We start from the raw sequence: 20,071 nt of genomic DNA, 5'->3' as shown, positions 1-20,071 counted from the left end.
CTCTGATGAAGACACTTCTGGGCCTTCCACTGGTTTATTACCTTTTGACATGTTTAGCTTCAATAAACTGAACTGCCAGATCATTGCATGTTTTTAATTTCTTGAGTTTTGTCGACTAATGGTCCTTCTGTTGACTTTTGGAACACTTCAATCACAGATTCATGGGGGTAGCTGATGGCGTGTTTGTCGGATTTGAAATTAGTTGCATGTGCATACAGAAAAGTGGAGAACAGGAGAGGTACGACAATACTTGCATTCATGCAAAGGGTGGACAGTACAAGCATGCATGGAAAGGCGGAAAGATGGAAAGGAGCTGTATTTGAGATATCTAGAGGGTTTATGGCTCTATCAGACCACACAGGGGTGCGAACAGGGGAAAAGAAGAGGATGGGTGAAGTTGAATTAAGAGATCGGCTGCACTGTACCTGCACAGCAGGAGAGTTATAAATGTACCCACATATAATAAAGAACAGGGAGGCTGCACGTGTGTACAAGGAGGGCGCAGATAGAAGAAGCTGGTGCATATGCCTAGAATAGAAGGGGCTAAGGGACAATCATTATACCAGCATCCACAATTGGAGAGCAGGGAGAATATTTTTTTTCTGTGAACAGATTAGTGTAGCTGGGCGAATGGCTTACCGGTAGGGGTGGGCAAGAATTCCGCTCTGCTGGCAGTTTGCAGGGTTTTCCCCACTCCGTGCGTAGTTATGAGAAAGTCTGCAAAGTGACACGAAGTGGAGTTTTTTCTCTCGCTTGTCAACGTTAAGTTGGTGAGCAAGAGTGAGAGAAATTGCTAAGTTGCCGAGCACGAGTGAGATTTCTGAACGCTAGAGGTTGCGTAGGCCGCGCCCGCTCATGATGAGAAAGCTGCGGCTCACATTGAGGAAGCTGCCGCTTGTGTAGAAAATCTTCTCTAGCGGCAAAAAGAAGTTGGCGCCCTCTGGTGCTCCGTGTGATGCCGTTCACACTAGTTTTACAGTGCTGGAGAAACTCCCATGCTGAAAATCAGTGTGAGCAGTGGGCCTTATGCAAACTCCGCCACTCACGGAACTCCCCGTAGTGTGACAGAGTTTTTTCAGCACTTTGCTGAGTTCCACATAGAAGAACTCCACCCAGGACAACTTACAAGTGGGACTGGGAGGAGTGACTGCACCTCTTGTGGAGTGGGAAGCAGACAGAGGCTTTGCCTATATGCATGTAGTGTGACATTGAATGGTTGTACATGCACATCAGAAAGAGTGAGGGTTGCTGTATTTGTGTTTATGAAAGGAAATAGATAATGACTATCTCTATATATGAAAAAATGAAAAATGATAGGGACTGGACCTCCCTGTAAGGACACGGAGGAAGACTGGGCCTGCACGAAGGGATGGGTGAATGAGAATTAACATACCTGCAAGCTGTACATGTGCTCTTAAGGTGCTGTGCTATGTTAGAAGAAACCTCAAAACAACTGTGTCTACAAACAGGGTACAAGGGAGAACGGCTGCACCTACATTTAGAGTGTGGAGCAGAACAGATGTACACAAACACAGAAATACATATATATATATTCCAAGTAGCGGTCGGGGACAAGGGGAAAGGCAGTACCTGCATATACGACAATTCCTACGACCTCCTCTGTGTTCCTGATGGTGCACCCCCGAAGCAAGAGGCTCTCGTTGCCAAAGCCTGTCCGCCTCTGGTCCGACGGGTCTCTTCTGAAAAGATGAAGACACAAATCTGTTCACATAACTGCCCTCCCATAGGAAGCACTGTGCTCTTCCTGGCAAGGTAGGAAAGGGTCTTCAACCAATACTTTTTACAGAAAGGAGCACCGACATCGCTTGCATCATAACAATATTAACCACATTTACGCTGCAAGAGTATGCGTAGAGGGAAGCTGGAGTTACTTGTAATGGCACTACTCTTTTTAGCGGGTGAAAGAGGCCGGGGAAGTTTCAGAAATGGAGGTTAAAAAAAAAAACATGATTATTGTTGTCTATTACAAGTGAATTGATTAGAGAAGCAGTGTCAATTTTGGCGGCGACAGACCTGGGAAACAGCCAGTGCTGAAACAGTTTCTCCCGGTGATGTGGAGGTGGACGGACAGAGCAACAGGACTCCTGATGCTACAATAGCAGGGTTCCGCAAGAGTGTTGAGGCGCATCACCAGAGACTGTCAGCAGCTAGGTCCAGTTAGGGATATTAGGAGATGAGAAAAGCACTGAGAGCTTTGTTTGGCTTGCAGCTAACACAGTACAGATACTTCTCTTGAATGTTCAGGAGCATTGACAGATGTTACAGGCCAAAAAAATCAATATAACTCACATATGGGGTTGAAGTGCATCAGCATAGCAGGTACGCACTAGGCTAGGGACATATTGGCAAGTGATGCCTAAAACCAGTATCACTGTGGCCAATGGATCGCTTTTAGCTGCATGTAAGAGGCTTGTAGTTTGGTTTCCTTCAGCAAGACAAATTTACTTCCCACCCATGTCACCTTCCTAAATCTGACCCTGTACGCCATCTTCAGTCAGAGTTCAAGTTATCAACGGTACAGCTGAGATCTCTGTATTGTGCGATTGTGTGTCAATGTTGGGTAGGAAAAGAGCAGCATAGAAGGCCCTGGTTGCACTGTCTTTTTTGTTACAATTATTTGTTTGCTTTTGCATTCACATGAGGGGCTGGATCGGAAATTACCCCCAAAATGTGTGATCTTAATTCCTCATGTGTCTTAAGGATCAGTGCCACGCCACTGGGGTGCAAGAGTGTTTCAAGCATACTTCCAGCGCCAGTCACAGTGCGCTGAGACTCTGTGACCATGGAGGCAGCTGTGAAGCACAAAACGTGATTTTTTCTGCTGACAACAAGGCTCATAATAGGAGAGGGTGTGATGAAATGCCTAGTTTGGAAACAATCTGGACAAGGGGTGATAAGCTCAAGAGCCAATCACAACCAATTACGTTGTACCACGCCAAGGTAAGGTCGTCAGATTCCACTTACAAGTCAAGGAATGCTCACAGAAGCTAATGACAAATTGAGCGGTTTTCTTTGTATCCAAATATGTACCCAACTCCATCGAACTAGTTTAATCGATCTCTGAAGACAAAAGGCTGTTTGGCCATCCTGGAATTCAAACTTATGACATGCAGGTTACAAACCACTGTGTTCTGCTGAAGGAACTGGAGTTCTCCGTTGAGGTGTGTACTTAACAGCAGACCATTTGTGAGCACACCCTCACACAACAATGCAGACAAAATGCCTTTTTTACGCAATGTTCTCTGCAGTTGAAGTTATCTGCATGTGTGTCCTGGGACCACACCTGTAGGAGGCAGCCATAAAACGAGGGAAGCTGTGGTCCAAAGTCCATGCAACAGCTACATAAAAAATAAAGCTTTCCAAGATAAGCTAGGCAGGCGAGTGAATGTGACGCAAAAGCACCAAAAGCACACAGACCACAGATGTTAGACTTTGATAGCATGATAAAATCCAAACATAGGCTAGGATATCATAAGCCACTATCATGGAAGAGAGCGAGTGAAGTGAATATTGGTGAGCTTAGAGCTTGACAAGGCAAAGTGGTACTTGCACACTCCTGGGTGAGAAGACTAGGAAATCACAGAAGAGGGACACTTTTATATAGGAGGAAAAGGAAGTGGTGTGGAAAAATTAAAGGGAAACCCCAGAGAGGGTCATTTGGAGACTGACCGATATGGACAAACTGCCAACATTTTGAGATTTCTCTTATTCTCTAGTATACAAGAGCATACACTATAATTACGGTTTGCCCGGATATCTGATTTTTTTGCACTTTGGCTACTTCAGCAAAACTCCAAAAGACCCTCAGAGTCTCACAGTCAAACTCTCGACTTTCTTTATATACTATGTGCAACTTACCTTACCTTATCTTCTGACAAAAAATATAGAGACACTTTTTTAGGGTCAAAAGCAGTGTTCCCTCCCTTGAAGCTAGGACTCAGTCACACTGAATACCTCAGAATGCAGTTGCAACCTGAATTTATAAATATGTTCTATGATAAATAAATTGTTATACGTAAAGCACCCCGCTGCCCCTGTGGCTTCAACTGAGGCTTTTAAAATGTCACAAATTACAAAAATGAATAAGTACAAGACAAGGTGTGGTTGGGAATCAGTCCATCTGGAAGTCAAATCTTTTGTACTGGCCTAAGAGCAAGAAAATGCGGTCATATTGTTGCAGAGCACTGCATGTGTATGGCAGTTACCACCGACTGCGCGGCTCGGTGAGTTCATTGGTCACAATAGACATCTGGTGGCATCAGTAGAACGAATCCCAGCAGGCAAAACTCAGCATCCAATCCTTCTGAGGTTGGAAAATATAGTTCCATTAAATTGGATAGTAGCAAATAAAACATTATTTGCAGGGTATACATATGACATAGGTGACGTATTACGCGCTATATACAAATATTTTATTATCATCATATAATTATTATCATTGTTTGGAAGGTACACGCTGCATCTGTAAAATAATCTCAATGCACTGCCTAAAGTAAGTAAGCTGCCTTGTGCGAGTGAAAGCAGTGCCAACAAAACCACCATTGGACAAGATGTCGCTCAGCAGTGTGTGTTGAGGGCTGTATCTCGCATTTCCTAGTGTTTTGTCTGGGTGTATTTAGGGTAGTATGTGAAAGACACCACTATTTTTATTTTATAAATTGTGAACACGAGGTCTGGTGGATAATGTAGTGTGTTGTGTCATTTCCTCCCAAGTTGCAAGTTCATGCTCCATGTGTATAAGGTGAAAGGAAGGCTCACTGGCACGGAAACGCCTGCTTTCCAATTCTGAGCTTTCGCTGAAGAAACCATGGCTTGTGGGAGCTGTAGTCTTGGTTCAGTGAAATGAGTTCCCGAACAAAATGCTTTGAAAAAGAATGTCCTGCACTAGTGTCCTCGGACACATGAAGTGATCTGTGCAAACTGTACATGGAACCTGAGGAGCAGAAAATCCTACGTTAGACCTGTAAACTGCACCCACAAATGATCACTGCTTTGACACCCGATTACATTTTTCTTTAAGATAGTTCATTCTCGTATTTCAGCTGCCTGGAGGTATTTTTGGGTGGAAGTGAGGAATTATGGAAAACACCTGCACCAAGGTGAATTTTTTTCACCGGTCACTTACATGTAACCTTTGAACTTATTGAGGTTGTTGGTTGGCTTCTCACAGACGATTATGTCCTTGAACGATTCAGGATCTAAGGGCGCTCCCTGGAAGATAATGGACAGTGTGAAGGTTATAGACAGAACAACAAAAAAAGCCCAGTTGAGGTCATAGCCCTTTTTCAACAGCCATCTAACATACATCGAAGTTTAAACTGTGACATGACGTAACATACATCAAATAACGTAAAATATAGACCAGGACTTAACCAACATATATTCTGTAACATAACGTAAACTATTCTCTTAGATATACCCAACATATATTGTATAACCTATCATATACCATTACATTTTAAAACATATAACTCACAAAAATATAACCAAGCAAAGCATAATGCCATTTAACCTGTACCGTTCCATTTTTTATACACCATACAACCTCTAAGATGTGACGTAAAAGTATTAACATATAATATATCATGCATACTATATAATTCAATAAACATATATTTATATTAAAACTATTCACTCCCCCGTAAACACACCCTTCATTTTAAAGAAAAGTAGTGTTTAGTCACTCCTAATTGGGCTCGCTTTTTAACTTGCAAGCTAATTGCACCCCAAAATACACACAGAAAAGGTGTCAGAAGAGTGAAAAAAACGTATGTGGGATGATGAATCATCATCCCGTGACAATTTAAGATTGAATGTCTCTATTTCTTGCCATCTCTGCCTCTGAATGCTTGGAACAAACCTCAGAGCTGACACTTTATTTGACTGTTAGTGCCTATGCCGTTATCTAATTAAATAAAAGACGCAATCCATGCTCAATGAAGGCCGGAACCGTTCCTAAAGGAAAGCTGCACATTTTTATAAAGAGTCTGGACACTTATCAATGTATATCAAATGCACTTTAATGTCCTGGGACACAACCTGATACGGACTTATTTAGGGATTTATTATGATGACTTTACTGACGCTAGAGTGAGATTTAGCATTATGCTCCCAAGGGATCTTTAGAGGGGAACTGAGTTTAATTGTTCGATCACCTTCTTTTCAAACTTGGTGCTGTGTATTCTGGTCCGACCCTTATCGAGAAGGTCAGCTTGATTTTAATTATACTCGGCGGTTCTTGTTGTGTACCCAACGAGCATGTGCAAGGCAGTGGTACACTATTAAAGTCCCTGCTGCCTCTACCGTACTAGTTCGTATTCACTTTACTCTTCTGTTATGGTATCTGATACAGACATCTTTGTGATTCTATTCATGATTTCGTTGCTTATACGACAGTGAGTTTTAGCTTTAGCACGACATTTCTGAGTAGAACTGTCTCAACTGTGGCAATGTATTTTTTTCAGGATTTTCTGTATTCTGGTCAGAGCCTGGTTGTAGAGATCTTTTTGGTTTTTCTTGTACTCACTCTAGTTGTTGTGGACCAAAGGAGCATGTGCAAGAAAGCGGTAAACTGCCAGCTTGACAAAGTATGTAGTGGGCACCCCAAAGGCAAGTCGTCTGGTCCTATACACACTGCAGACTAGACCACAAACTTTGAGCCAGGAAGGAAGGAGGCCTTACTTGAGACACCGACTACTTGATCTGCCTCCCCCTACTGCTGCAATTTTAGCTAAATGACATTCTAGGCTTGTTAACTTCCATACACACATAGAGGACCAGTAACTGGCGCTTTGAATTAGCATTACGCGCCTTTTTTTCTAATCTTAAACCACTCATTGAACACAGGGATATGATCTCTCAATTTATTAAATCCCCTAAACTACATGTATTCTTTTAAAAGGAGATGTAGATTAATGAACCGTCTCTTTCAGATTTATATTTAGCTGTTCCTCTAAGTTATAAAATCCTTTATGTAGACCACCAAGGTAAGCGATGGGGAGGAAGAGGTTTAGCAAACATTCAATCATTATCAAGAAAACTTAGTGGTGAAGATTTTCCTGCCTGGAGGTAGACAATGTGGAACATGCGTTTTCACAATTACTCCTAATGCCACAATGATTTTCTCGATTGTTCTGGTGTACTGCCCTCGAAGTAGTACCCACAATGTCACCCACTTATTAACCTCTTGGACTTAAGGAACTTTTAAATTCATTGATTTACAATATTTTGATGCCTTTGTTGATTCTTCAAATTCTGTATAATCTAGCACAATCACACGTCACACCTGGCAGTACTCAGTTGGTCAATGAGTCTACTCACGCACTGATCACTCAATCACCCTATTTTTGTGTCAGACAGATTTGCTTCAGACTTGCTTTACTTACCAGTTGACTTAGTCAGACAACATTGCTTTGATGTTCTTAGGACTTTGGCAAGACCAAATCTCAGTACATCTCTCTCTTGCTCATCCACCAGTGGTTAGGAATACATGTTCTAAAATCAACCCTGAACATCTTAATTCTCAGCTTGAAGCTGCCTCCGGTACAATGCACGAAGGGGAGCAGGTTAATAAAATAACGTAATTCTTGGAATCGAACCACATTTGTTCTTTTGGCAGGGAACCTAGGTCCAACTTACCAAAGTACAGATCATTAACCCTTCAAAGCAAAGTAAGGATTACAAGGACTATTAATCTGATTCTTCAGATGACGCTTGTCCAGCATCCACATTACAGCTAATAAACAATAGAGGGACTCCTGAGTAATGCAAACTATCTGGTGAATTTCTCCTTTGAATTGGCGTATCTTTTTCGGACTGAACAAGGCATGTATTATACCTCTTCTTAAGAAACTCTCTTTAGGCATGTCGCTATTAAGTAACAATGGCATAACAGAACATGAGGGAGCCCCCCTGCAAAGTATGTGGAGGCCTCGCCTACCAAACTCACTTTTGAGCTCTCTGACCACGGTACTGTGCTGTGGGGGCCCCCTGGAGCTCGGAACACCCCTCCTCCGCACCATGGTGGCAGCTACACTGTTCAGTAACTATTGCCCCTTGTCCTTACTGTCTTTCAATGCAAAGCTAGCTAAAAGAATTAATGCTCCACTAGAGAGCTTATTATGTGCTTCTTTGACTCAACTCAGCTCAGCTCAATCTGGGTTCGGCCCTTCAATGGACGGAGGTGGTGCTTGTTGCTATAGGAAATGACCTACACATGATTTTAGCTGAGAGGCAAGCAGTATTAATCCTTCTTAAACTCTCCATGGAGTTTGATATTGAGTGCCATGTATCTTTGGTGGAAAGGCCTGGGTGCGTTGGGGTCAGAGGCAATAGGCCAGACAAGATTTCTTCATTTTTCACCAAGTTCACAGCCAGACAGTTTTCACGCCTCCCTTCAGGCCTTTGCCCATTCCCTTGTTTTGCAGTGTCCCACAGCACCCCTCCTACAGCTTTGTGCTGTTTAGGCTGTATGTAGACCCACCCGCCTGCTTCATCTGTGTTATGCAGATGACCCACACCTTGGATAGTTCAGTGATTAACACTCATTCTGGCTGGTGGCCCGTTGTCTTAGTCACTGCTCACCCCTTTCTCAGCCCCTATAACAGGAAAGTGAAAAATCTTGGCCATAATGATGACCTATCACTCAAGCTCAAATGGCCAAAGTTTCAGCATCTTGTTTTTTTCTATCTTCTGGGGCTGAGAACCATCTTGCCTTTTACTACGGAGGAGTCTTAACACTGGCTTCCTGTGAAGGAGGTTATGTCTGTAAGCCACTGCATCTGGTTGACATCCCTTTCATTTCATAAAATTCACAGGCCTTCTTGGTCTCTGTATTCTGCCTCAGTATTCCCTTTAACCACATTCAAGATAAGGAGGTGGCAAAAGGATGGTCTATTTCCAGGTGGCAACCGCCTGACACGAAAGATTAGCTTATTTGAAACAGCTTAGCCTTCAGGAAAAAAACTCAAAAATTGGCTCTTGGAGGTACAATCAGGTCTGTTGGAGGTGGCTTCACACTGTTTATTTCCTATTTCAATGCCAGGACATACTTTTTGTTAATTTTGTGTTTAATATCCTAAAAATATAAAAACAAAGATGGCTGATGAATTTCCTTAACGACATCTGCACATATTTATTCAAGAAATTGGGGCACATTCTCAGCAGCAAGCAACTCAGTAAAGGGAGAAGTCCATACTTCCTCCAGGGTGTTTGGGGTGCCCTTTCCACTTCCTGGAAGCACTTTGATAAAAATGGGCCAACTAAACTTGCTTTTTAAACCATATGGCAGTGTACGTTCATGCAACACTTATTTGGTCTGTAGAATGAGAATGAACATAACTGGAGGTCTGAGTTAAACCTCCTGTAGTTTAACAACTCCTGAAACGGAGCTAGCCAAACTAACCTTCAACAAAAAGGGGTATATATATATATATATATATATCTCAGAGGTTGTATTGGAATAATACTGGACGTGGATACTCTCCTTAAACGCTTAGGGTTTATCTTCCTCTTTTCCCACATTCAGCCGTATTTTTGTCATCTCATCTAGCACTGAGAAATATCTGAAGGCTAAGCATAGTGCTCTAAAACAACCTCCAAATAGTGTGATAACCAAGCTTGATCCAACCCAAAATGTTTGCTGTTTTACCTTCCCCATGACATTGCGAGAAAATGGTTGCAAAATGGTGAATTTGTAGCCAGTGTATCCTATAATATGTTTGAAAAGCCATAGATTACAGGCAGTTCCATTTGATATGGCCTATCATTTCTTAGAGTAACTATCTACATTTCCACATTCTGCTTCCTTTCATTCGTCCATCCTGACTCTTCAAAGTAGATGCTCAATAATATGCTATGAATGATAAAACTCCTGTGAAGGGGCACAGAGCAAAAAGACAAAATATAGTGAACTCGGGCAGTACCCAGCAGAGGTAGACACATTTCGGAAGCTCAGGAAGTAGGGCTTTTGCTACCGTAATTAAGACGTTAAAGGTTTTGACTGAAGATTAGTTACATCAGCCTTATCTATCATGGTACCAAACAATACTAGCGCCCCCACCCAAAAACAATAATAAACATCAGCTTGTCAGTTTATAAAAATACACTTTTTTTCTGCAATACACACGCCTTTCATTTTGGAAACTGCATCGTAAAACTAAAGCTTACCATTTTCATTTCACCATACAGTTTTTTTCTGAAATGCCAGCTGTTCATTTTTAGTAAATAAGTGTTTGCTCCCCAAACACCAAGTTTTATTTTTCATTAAGTCTTCATTCATACTAGTACTATGCTAATGTTTCAGCAACGAACGCCATGGATACTCACAAATGAATGAATGAAAAATGTGCAAAGCCAAATGCTACTCTACGGAGTTTCCTGGCACTAAACTTGCAGAGCAACGCTCATATGCAGCCATTATAATTCCACTCTTTGTTTGCAATGACCGAGAAGGAAGTTCCGCCCTTCCAAACTGATAGGCTCAAAGGTCAACTGACAGCAAGCATGTCAGTGCTGGTTGGTAACATGGTGAACTCTTTCTGAAGTTATACACACCCACTGGAGGCTCTTGGCTGCTGAGACAGCACCCAATGGAAGAGTATCTGGTGCATCCCTTGGCCTATATACTCGCCCCACAGAACAATGACACATGCATGTCGACACATATACAGGCAGTAAATGTCCATGCTGCACAGTACACTACTGGTTGTGAAGAAACATTTTTGATGATTTGAGTTCTGCCCTTTGAGGGATTCAACCTCGAATGAAAGCTGGTGCATTTAAACAAAGGAATCTGCCTTTTTGCTTTCAACTGCTCTCAGCAAATGCTCAGAATACCGTCGAAAGGGAGTGTCACTCTAAACATGTCATTTTGGCACACTATGACGGTTGTTTTTATTCCATTTTTTACTTGTCATAAATGTCTTTATGGTTGTACGTGCTAATCCTGACGGAGGGAAACATTCACAGGGACTCGCAGGCAGAGGACAGGACAACGTTTACCTGGCTAGTTTATGAGACTCAAATACAATCCCAGATACAACCCTGGCTGGGAAAAGAGAAGGTTATCTTGATGGAATGTGAAAAGTCTAGTTAAAGGGCGTCTGCCCTTACGTCGCCATGAGGACAAAAGTAACACCGTCTTTGAGAGTATGGCTTGGACATGCTAATTACAGGAACATCAAAGCAGAGCAGGACTGATATCGCAACAGTTTTATACTTGTGATTTGTTGTTTCCTCGACAAGGCGATTGGGCAAACTTGGGGTCCCAATGCTGTACTTGGGACCCGGGAGGCCTTGGGGGCAGGCAGCACCTGCTTCTCTCGTTGGAGGCTGCAGGGGCAAGTTCTCGAAAATGGGAAAGGCAGTTTATTTTCATTTCTCTGATTCCTTCTTCCTTGTCCCAGATGGTTCCACACCAGTGGATAAGAACAAGGGTGAGGAAAGAGACGAGGTACAGCTACGGAAAAGTAAGGAGGTGTGCTAAACTGCAATGTTTGAACAAGGAGCCTTCACGATGGGAAGTGGCGCGGGAATAGCAGGTGGGGTCAGTGACAGAGTGGCTAATATTGAGTTAGAGGTGCTGTGAAATATCAATTTACTATGAACCTGCGACTTTGTGATAGGTGTCTTCTACTCAATTACACTGTTGGACTGTCAGCTCCAGACACCACCACTGGACCCACACCCAGGGCCATATGTACGAACACATTTTGCAATAGACACAGAATGGGTAAAACAGTTTGATACATCTGGCTCCTAGTCCTCTTCATTTCTGCCATGTCCTCTCTCCGCCATGTTATGCTGCACCCCGTCCTCACGCACTGGGGTGATGTGCCTATTGAGTAAGCGTGGATTCAGCATACAATTCACTAATTTCCACTCTGGTGCGAACAACGCACACCGATGGCTGCCTCTGTCCCTGTTTGCTCTTTTGCTCTTTCTCTGCTCAGAAGACAGCCACTGTTGACATATCAGCTTTTCCTCAGCACTTGTAAATATTTGGCTATTTCACACATCTTTAAGGCAAAAGGGTAAGAGTGAACATGGAGCTGGTATCCGACAAGCATGTGGTGAAGTTGTCAGGTAAATTAGCAGGTTGTACTTGACTCAATCTGTTTTACAATAAATATACAATATAGTCTTAATTTGAGAGCAATTAACGTTCTGTGGATGGAACTGGGTAGGGTGTTCAAACAGGTACCTAAAGAGGCAAACTAAGTAAGGAAGGATTCAAGTTTGCCTGGTTTTCTGTCAGAGGTGAGGCATTCAGTTGTGAGGTGGTAGAAGGTTTGAAGGGGATGAAGCAAAAGTACCAAAGATGAAAGAGGGGGGGCCTGGATGGAGGCCTGGGGGCACCTCCTGGGCATTCCCTCCCTCTGTCCCCACCACCGTGCACCTGTTTGCTGTCATGTGTATGCATGCCCTATACAGCCAGAAACCCCTCAGTGTTACCTACATATTACCCTTGCTCCACAACTACCACATAGGACTGTTCCCTAGTTTCCACTCACCTTTCCATTGGCATCTCTCCGCATGTCTTTACCCTTGTTCTCCCTCACCCGTACAAATGCACTCCAACTGGTTTCCCTTCATGAATGACCGTCATATCTCTTCTCCCCTGCCCTTTGCATATAACCTTCCCCAGTTGCTTCTGTTTCTCTTTTCGCTCTACTCTTCTCGTCTCCATGCCTGTTATATCATATTTCCGTGTGTCATTCCTATATTGTGGCTCTTTCCTTTGTGAATGTTCCATTCTTAGCCTGGCTCCTCCTCACCACTGACTATGTCCGGCACAGCCGCTGCTCCTCATCCCTGCATAGGTCAGTGCACATCATTTATCTCTTCACCTCCCAATGCTGGCGCTCTACTCCGGTTATGCATTCCTGCTTCAGCATTCCCCACCACATTTGTACACGTCCTCTCTACACATGTTTGTAGCCCGTCCTATATCTGAGTATTCATGCCCTCTCTCTTCATCCATGCATGGCTGCTGACGTGTCATGCTGTGCATAGGCTTCTCACTGTGTTGGTCTTAATGGGCAGCGGATTACCTGCGATGCTTTACATTATAAGGCTGTTCTGACAATATACGGAAATCAGACAGACAAGCTGGACTTTGTATCTAAAGTTGGAATGTTGCAAACAAGTCAGATTAAGAATGAAACCCAGTAACCAGGGTCCTGAAGGTTTCAACACATTCCGAAAGTACCTGATTTGACCAAGATCAGTTGCAGAGAAATGTTTTCAATACAAACTGGCTAACCTTTTTGTGTCTGTTTTCGTTTACGTGCTGCTTTGTTCTAAATAATGTGATGAATGGAGACGCTGGTGCAAACAGTGTCCAGGTTTCTTGAACTTTCATGCACGTGACAGCACCACCAGTGAGAGCTGGAGGAAGGTATTACCTTGGTGGCTGAAGTTCGTGAAAACACACCCATAACATGACCTATTCCAAGAAGGGCCCTCCCACTCTGGTACCTCATTATAGCTTCCGTGACACGTTGACATACCAAACCTGCCTTTTGGGCACACAGAACCTCTCCAAGCCACTGCTTAGCGCATGGCGACAGACAGTATTAAACAATCACAGTCACTCAATCCACCCATTCAAAAAAAGTTTCACCACAGGGACTTTCAAATTGCTGCGAAATTAACTTCAACTAAGCAACACCCAAGACCCCAAACAGCACTATGGTGTAGCTGGGACACTTGCTATTGTGAGCCCAGTTCTAAAACCATATCATGCGCATGCAAACCTATCACTGACCTAACAGCTATGCTTCTAACAAAATGTGTCTGCTAAATGACACTCATTCTCCTCTAGGGCTAACAATGCCAAGAGAGAGAGCCGTAGCCCACCTAATGGAGATGCATGTTTCTACAGGTGGCTTTGCTTGTGTCCTTCGTAGGGTAGGGATGTAACCCTTCCTAGGAGGTTGTGAAACCCTCCTATAAGACATCCTTAGATCTTTCAGCAGCAGTGCCTTTGGATGTTTCCATCAATCTCATGCTTCACTGTTCACCATAAAGAGCTCATTAAACAGCAAACCCGCCATAGGATAATTCTGCAGATCCCATTTCACCATCTGTTAAAATCCACACATCATGCTAAGTAGCTTTAGGACATGCCTACCTGATTGAAAAACCCCTTCACCACTTGTCTCTGCTTGAGGTTGGTCTCACCATCCAGGTTGGCTGTCTCAATGTGGCAGATCCCGTTCTGGTCCGAGGAATAGAGCAGCAAGATGTCTGCAGGGATGATTTCATTGCAGACCATCTTGATGAAGTCTCCGACGCGCACCTCTCGCCAGCATTTCTCCACATAACCCTGCTCTGCCCTGTGGTGGAATAAAGGGCATGCAGTGTCAGTAACAAAGACGGGACCTTTACCACACAACTCTACTGCAGGATGCAATTATTGGCTTCATAGAGCCTGTAAGAACATCATGAGCAATCCAAGTGGATGGATGCTGAACACATACAGTTTAGCCAAACAAGCCTTCAAGAGGGAATTTAGCTATGTTGCATAAAACCACATCATTTGTTAGGATTGATTACCCCACACCACTGTGTGAACAAAGGCCATAATATGTACAGGAAATACAAAAGCAGCTCACATCTTCTATGGACTATAAAAAATATAAGCTGGATCTAGTTCGAAGAAATGTTTATATTAGGGGAGAAATGTGGCCTAGGGGTAAGGATGCCACTGTGGAATTAGGAAACTTCCCTGCTTGACCACACTTTTATAAAGGACGAATGATTTCACCTCAAAGTGCCTCAGGTCCTATATGTGCAAAACATCGGAGCGTGTAAGAATGGATTAAAAACTGATATTAAATATTGAAATATTAGGGGGAACAATTCAGAAAATTGCCATTGGATCTTTCAGAGAAAACCTATTAATACGTTCTAAGAGATCCTGACAGTGCCCAACAACTTTGAGGATCTCAAAGGCACCTTCACCTGCTATGATGAAAAAAACACAGGACACTTGGATGAATGAAAAGTTTATTATGTATTAGTTACTCTTTATTTACCCACGTACAATGAGATGTTCCTTGTTATTTCTCGTGGATACAAGGTACATGGTATGATATTTGGCGATTGTTCCTCCTGGATACAAGGTATGTGCTGTATAACGTTCAGCAAAGGTATTATAATCAAATTGAACTCAGATGCATGCTTCAAACGTGTATCCATGAAGTCTTAAAAAGAAGCACACTTTAAAAGTGCTATGCAACCTACAGGAAGGCTGCCCTTCCTGACAAAACGACGAAAAACACAAACACACCCTGCCCCTCTTCCCTTCCCCCACCCCATCACCACTCTCCCCACCAAGTCTCTTATAAGGAGGTGGCTCGAGTGGTACCCCTAGGTAGTGAAAGTGAGGGTGGGAAGGCTGGTAAGGCTCCAGACAATTCAGAGTGATCCAGTTTTCCCACACTTAAGACTACCAAGTGCAGAAACACCCGGCCTTGTTTTAATAGGTGCAAAAAAGCACCTGGTCAAACACAGGGCCTTTGGGGACAGCAGTGAACAGAGGCCAGGGCTGGCGCCCTCTTCACTCTCACCCTGAGCAGTGGGGAAAGCATGTAATGCTCATTTAGTCCAGCAACCCAGCCCTCTTGCAACCCTACCCCTGCATAGCCCACGCCAAGCAACTTGCTATGGCCTCCCTGGTCCCATTTATCGATTGCTTGTAGCATGTGGTAAATGGGATTGCTGATTCGAGTAAAAACATGTGTAAAAGGAGCTGCTAAATCTGGGTATTGGAGGTTATTCCCCATTCAAGGGAGTTAACTCACGATCACTGTTAACTACTGGGTAAATAGTGTCTGGAATCATTGAGTCCCGTGCCAGTATATCCTCCACAGAGTTAATATGGAACTCGTAATGAGGACTCAAATGGCTAGCAGAAGCTTTAGTGCAGGTAAATGTTTTAAAATGGCTGACAGGAGAGTCATTCAGAGCCAGTCACTTCATGTTGTACAATAATGAACACCATTAAAGACACAATTTTGCCACAGCCATGAAGACCATTTCACCTCTTGCAAAAGGTGCATCTTAGCTGAATATCATTATGATGTATAAAATAAACTGGGGGACTTCACTTTCATCACATCTGGCATTCTTTTGGGGGGTATCAGCTAAGGTATCCCACAATCATCCTACAGATAATGCACTGTGGTCATCTTCCCTGCTTAATATGCAGCATGGAAGCTACACTGCCATTAACGACGACACTACAAGTAACGCCACGCACCGGCAGCCACAACGCAGAGGGGAAGATGTTTGCAGTATACCGAAAGTGAACCAAGGACGCAGCACAATGTTCAGAGCAGTGGGATGCCGGCGGTTCAGTGTCATGGAAACAAGGTTCAGGGAGAGGAGTCAGGTTGGACCAGGCCTAGATGGTCGTTGAACATTTATAGGGGAGAAGGGCATCATTAACTATAACAGAAAAAAAATAGTACGTTAAAGTCAGAGCTGAAAAGATGCCGGCGATGTATGTGTACTAGAGAACAATGAGTGATGCTGATGTAAAACCACAAATTGCAAGGGCTGAGCTAGACTGAATCATTATTGACAAAACTCTGCTTGTTTAAGAGGCTCAGGCAAGAAGGCTCTGAGACCCATTAGGAGGAAGTGAGTGGTGAGGAAGGTGTAGGCCCTTGAATGACTTAATAGTGAGGGACACTCAGGGCATACCACGGAAGATGGAACTGAAAGGAATGTATGGCCAAGGAACTTTGTCTGTTAGTGCCCAATCCATTGACATATTTTCTACATTAGTGGTATTCATGTGGTAACTGTGCAAAAGACTAAGCAGTGTTAAAGTACTAAAACCATCAAACGTGGGACTGTTTGCCATTATTGACACCTTTTACAGCAGAGAAGCCAAGTACTTATTGAACACAATATTCTAGGTATTTCCTCCCATGCGTACTCAGTTACGAATAAAAGCTCAACTCTTCACATCAAGCACACCTCGTCGAATATTGGGTCGGATTGGGAAAGAAAATAGGCTAGGGCATCAGAATAAAATTGGTCCCCATTAGCGAATCAGACAGCTATAAAAGTGACCCACCTTTGCAAATCGGGCAGATTTCAATTTGTAAAGATAAATTGTATAAGGTGTTTTGCAAAGTATGAGAGACTTCATTCCATTTTGCTTGCTACAGGCAGTGTTTGTAGTAATATGGAAATCAACAGTAAAAACCAACCCATCAGACCATAAAACAGGACCACAAACAGCCTAGAAAACGGTTCATACACCGACCGATCATTCACTGACCGATCATTCTTTATGGCGCTGCCAGAATGCCCTATTGACTAGGTCAAACCTGAATCGTACTGTCCATAGAGAGCCCTTCAGTACCTCGTCAGGGGTGTGATGCGAGACATAAATGCATCCCCCGTACTATATAGTCAGGGCTGCTGAAGGGGAAGACAATTATGCGGCAAGAAGTGGCAAATTATGCAATGCTATATAGCATATTTTGTGATAGTATCACTTCCTAATTTTGCCTTTTTTCACGTGGTAAGTCTATCTGGGCAAAGGTTTCACGTCTTAGTATCAGTTTGATATCCCAATACAGTAATATTTAAGTGAAAGATGACCTATCAACATTTTCATTGGACCTTCCACTGTGTGGCAACATGCGTCTGAGATTTTAGCAACTTTTGATCTGTTTGAGCTTGAAACTTTATTTTTTGAAAACCTGCAAATTATGCAGCAAATACAGCAGAACCATTATCATGCAAAACACTCCCGGGAAGCAGAATCAAATAATTCCGGGAGCCCTCGATATATTATATTTACATCGAAAACTAGGATTCCAGTGCTTGCAGGAGGTCTTATGCGAAGATACTTTTAATAACCTCTCAAAATTATAAAAGCTTTTCTAATTCTTCGACCCCCTCAAATCCCCCTCCCCCAGTTGGGCAATGCAAATGTTAGGCCCCTCTGCAGAATGTGTTGATGGGCCCTCAAGTCTCAGAAGCTCATTGGCAGTCCAGGGCACGTGCAGATAAGGAGGACGAGCAGATAAAGGGAACATCCACCTTTTCACCCCAGACTTCCAGCTATTGCCCCCATCTTTTAGTGTGTCTTGATCCCAGCGCACAAATTGTTGCAGCAGTTTCCTGGGCATTCATGCCACATCCTACCGTGAGGCACATTTTAAAGTTATCTTCATTATCGAGGCCTCAAACATTGCTAAATAGGGGTGTTGAGCACCTGTGTTATATAGAGTTGAAAATGCCATTGTATGAGTAGCATATGGAAAGGTGCAAATCCTCCCTTTTAAAAGGAGACACCATTTAAGGTGCTTTGTGAACAACACTCAGTTCCATATGTGGAACCCAAGACCATATCAAAAAGTCTTATTAATGCGATATTTTTGGTAATTGAGTAATCAGAAGTGCTCCCCCCCTCCCCGGAACTCCTGGTATATCCTGCCCTGTTCCACTGCATTTAAAAGCTCTTCTGCTGAGATGCCTCTCCTGGGCTATATGCTCGGATGTACCATTAGTGCCATTAGGTGGGGAGGGGTGTGAAACGTGATTGGGATGCAGACACAATCTGTAAACAGAGCTGCTTGCTGATAGGCCCTGATAAAAGGTCTCCACTCCCGAGTACAACACACTAAAGAGTGATCTCGTTTCATATCTGGGGCAAAGGTGCCCAGCTAAATATATCCAGAGCCATGGCGTGGAGGAGCTGGGAGTCTTGGCTGGTCACGTGCAGAGTGAGTGCAGGACAAAGGACAAGCCCATCAGCAGGGACGCATCCTGCGATGGGGCCAGACAAGTGTTATTGGCTCTTTACACGAGGAAGTACCTGGCCTAGTGGTAGTTTTACAACAAAACCCAACAAATAAAGCAATAAACGCTGCACGTACAGCAGAAGAATGTAGGGCAGAGGTGCAATGGTTGGCACACAAGTGTAGCAGTGTTGGTTTGCAATACAGAGGAAGAAGGCTGCTGGAATGAAGACATTGGATTGGCATGGGGAAGTATACTGTGGGGTCCCAGTTCTGTACTGACCTTGTGTGACCTTTCTGTAACCGCTTAGCTCATCGAATGCAGCGGTTAAGCTTTGGAAATTCCACCTTTTTTTGCATTAGTGGGTAAGGGTTCTAAATGGTGGTGGTTAGAAGAGGGGTCATGACACACGTATATGTTCCCCACAGTTTGGTTTCCCTTCTCTCCACAACAGTCCCATCATTGTTGGCCAGATGGTTTGGATTCGAGGGACACCCTCGCTATGGACCTCCCACTCTAATTTTCAAAAAAAACTTCAGTTTGAGCAGATAGTGATGGCTTCCAAAACACACTAAACTGGGCACCGTTGAGGCAGTACCAGCTCTTCGAGACTGGCTCTGGAGTCCACCGAATTCCACATCTAAGACCAAACAGACCTGTGGCACTTAAAGCATAACCGGGCTCGAGCTGTGATGAACTGCTGAATCTTCTCGTCCCCAGGGCAAGAGTCACGCAGATGCCCAGAGTCAGTGATACGTTGATAGCAAGCATTGCGCCTAGTAACCCAGGCCTGATAAAGCCTTAAATAGCTACATAATTTTGGAAGCTCAGCTGAGTGCCCTTTCACCCAGGCGTGGCTCTCAACCCAACAAACACAAAAACCTGCAAGACGTGGCTGGATTTTCTCTATCGTTCTTGAATGTATTTTGCGTTTAACTGTGGTTTCTGATTTCGTAGCGTTTGTACGAAAGAAACATTTCCTGTGATGGTGCACAGCAGCTCCCTACAAGAGGTAGCACACCAGCGCTCTTTGGATGTTTCTCCATAAGGAGCACTCAAACAATGGGGCACGTCTTGTTCTGTGTGCCCCTGGAAGCTATCAATGGACTCCTCCATTGATGTGGGCAACTATGATATGTATTTAATTTAACACATGAGAGATGAGTTATTGTGTGCACCCCCCGACGTTATAGGAGTAAGAGAAAGGAATGGTTGCCTCCTTGGTGATTCTGTGCTCCAGTACCACCCTCTCCCTGTGTGGGTCACCTTTGAAGCTAAA

The 20,071-nt window shown here is 43.6% G+C and overlaps 1 protein-coding gene across 3 annotated transcripts in view; it reads right to left on the bottom strand.

The window, feature by feature from the left end:
* The window catches only part of ATP10B (ATPase phospholipid transporting 10B (putative)), a 428,501-nt gene that overhangs the window by 78,291 nt on the left and 330,139 nt on the right, over positions 1-20,071 (bottom strand). For all 3 annotated transcript variants that reach the window (XM_069199372.1, XM_069199373.1, XM_069199374.1), the window contains 3 exons: positions 14,156-14,360; positions 5,147-5,232; positions 1,591-1,700 (listed from right to left, as the gene is read on the bottom strand). In XM_069199372.1, coding sequence (XP_069055473.1) covers positions 1,591-1,700; positions 5,147-5,232; positions 14,156-14,360 — 401 coding nt within the window. The remainder of the gene's footprint in view (positions 1-1,590; positions 1,701-5,146; positions 5,233-14,155; positions 14,361-20,071) is intronic.

This window comes from Pleurodeles waltl, chromosome 7 (genome assembly GCF_031143425.1).
Source record: "Pleurodeles waltl isolate 20211129_DDA chromosome 7, aPleWal1.hap1.20221129, whole genome shotgun sequence".
In the NCBI taxonomy this organism is placed as follows: domain Eukaryota; kingdom Metazoa; phylum Chordata; class Amphibia; order Caudata; family Salamandridae; genus Pleurodeles; species Pleurodeles waltl.
The sequence above is the reverse complement of the archived record's forward strand: the minus strand, read 5'-3'. Positions and strand labels throughout refer to the sequence as shown.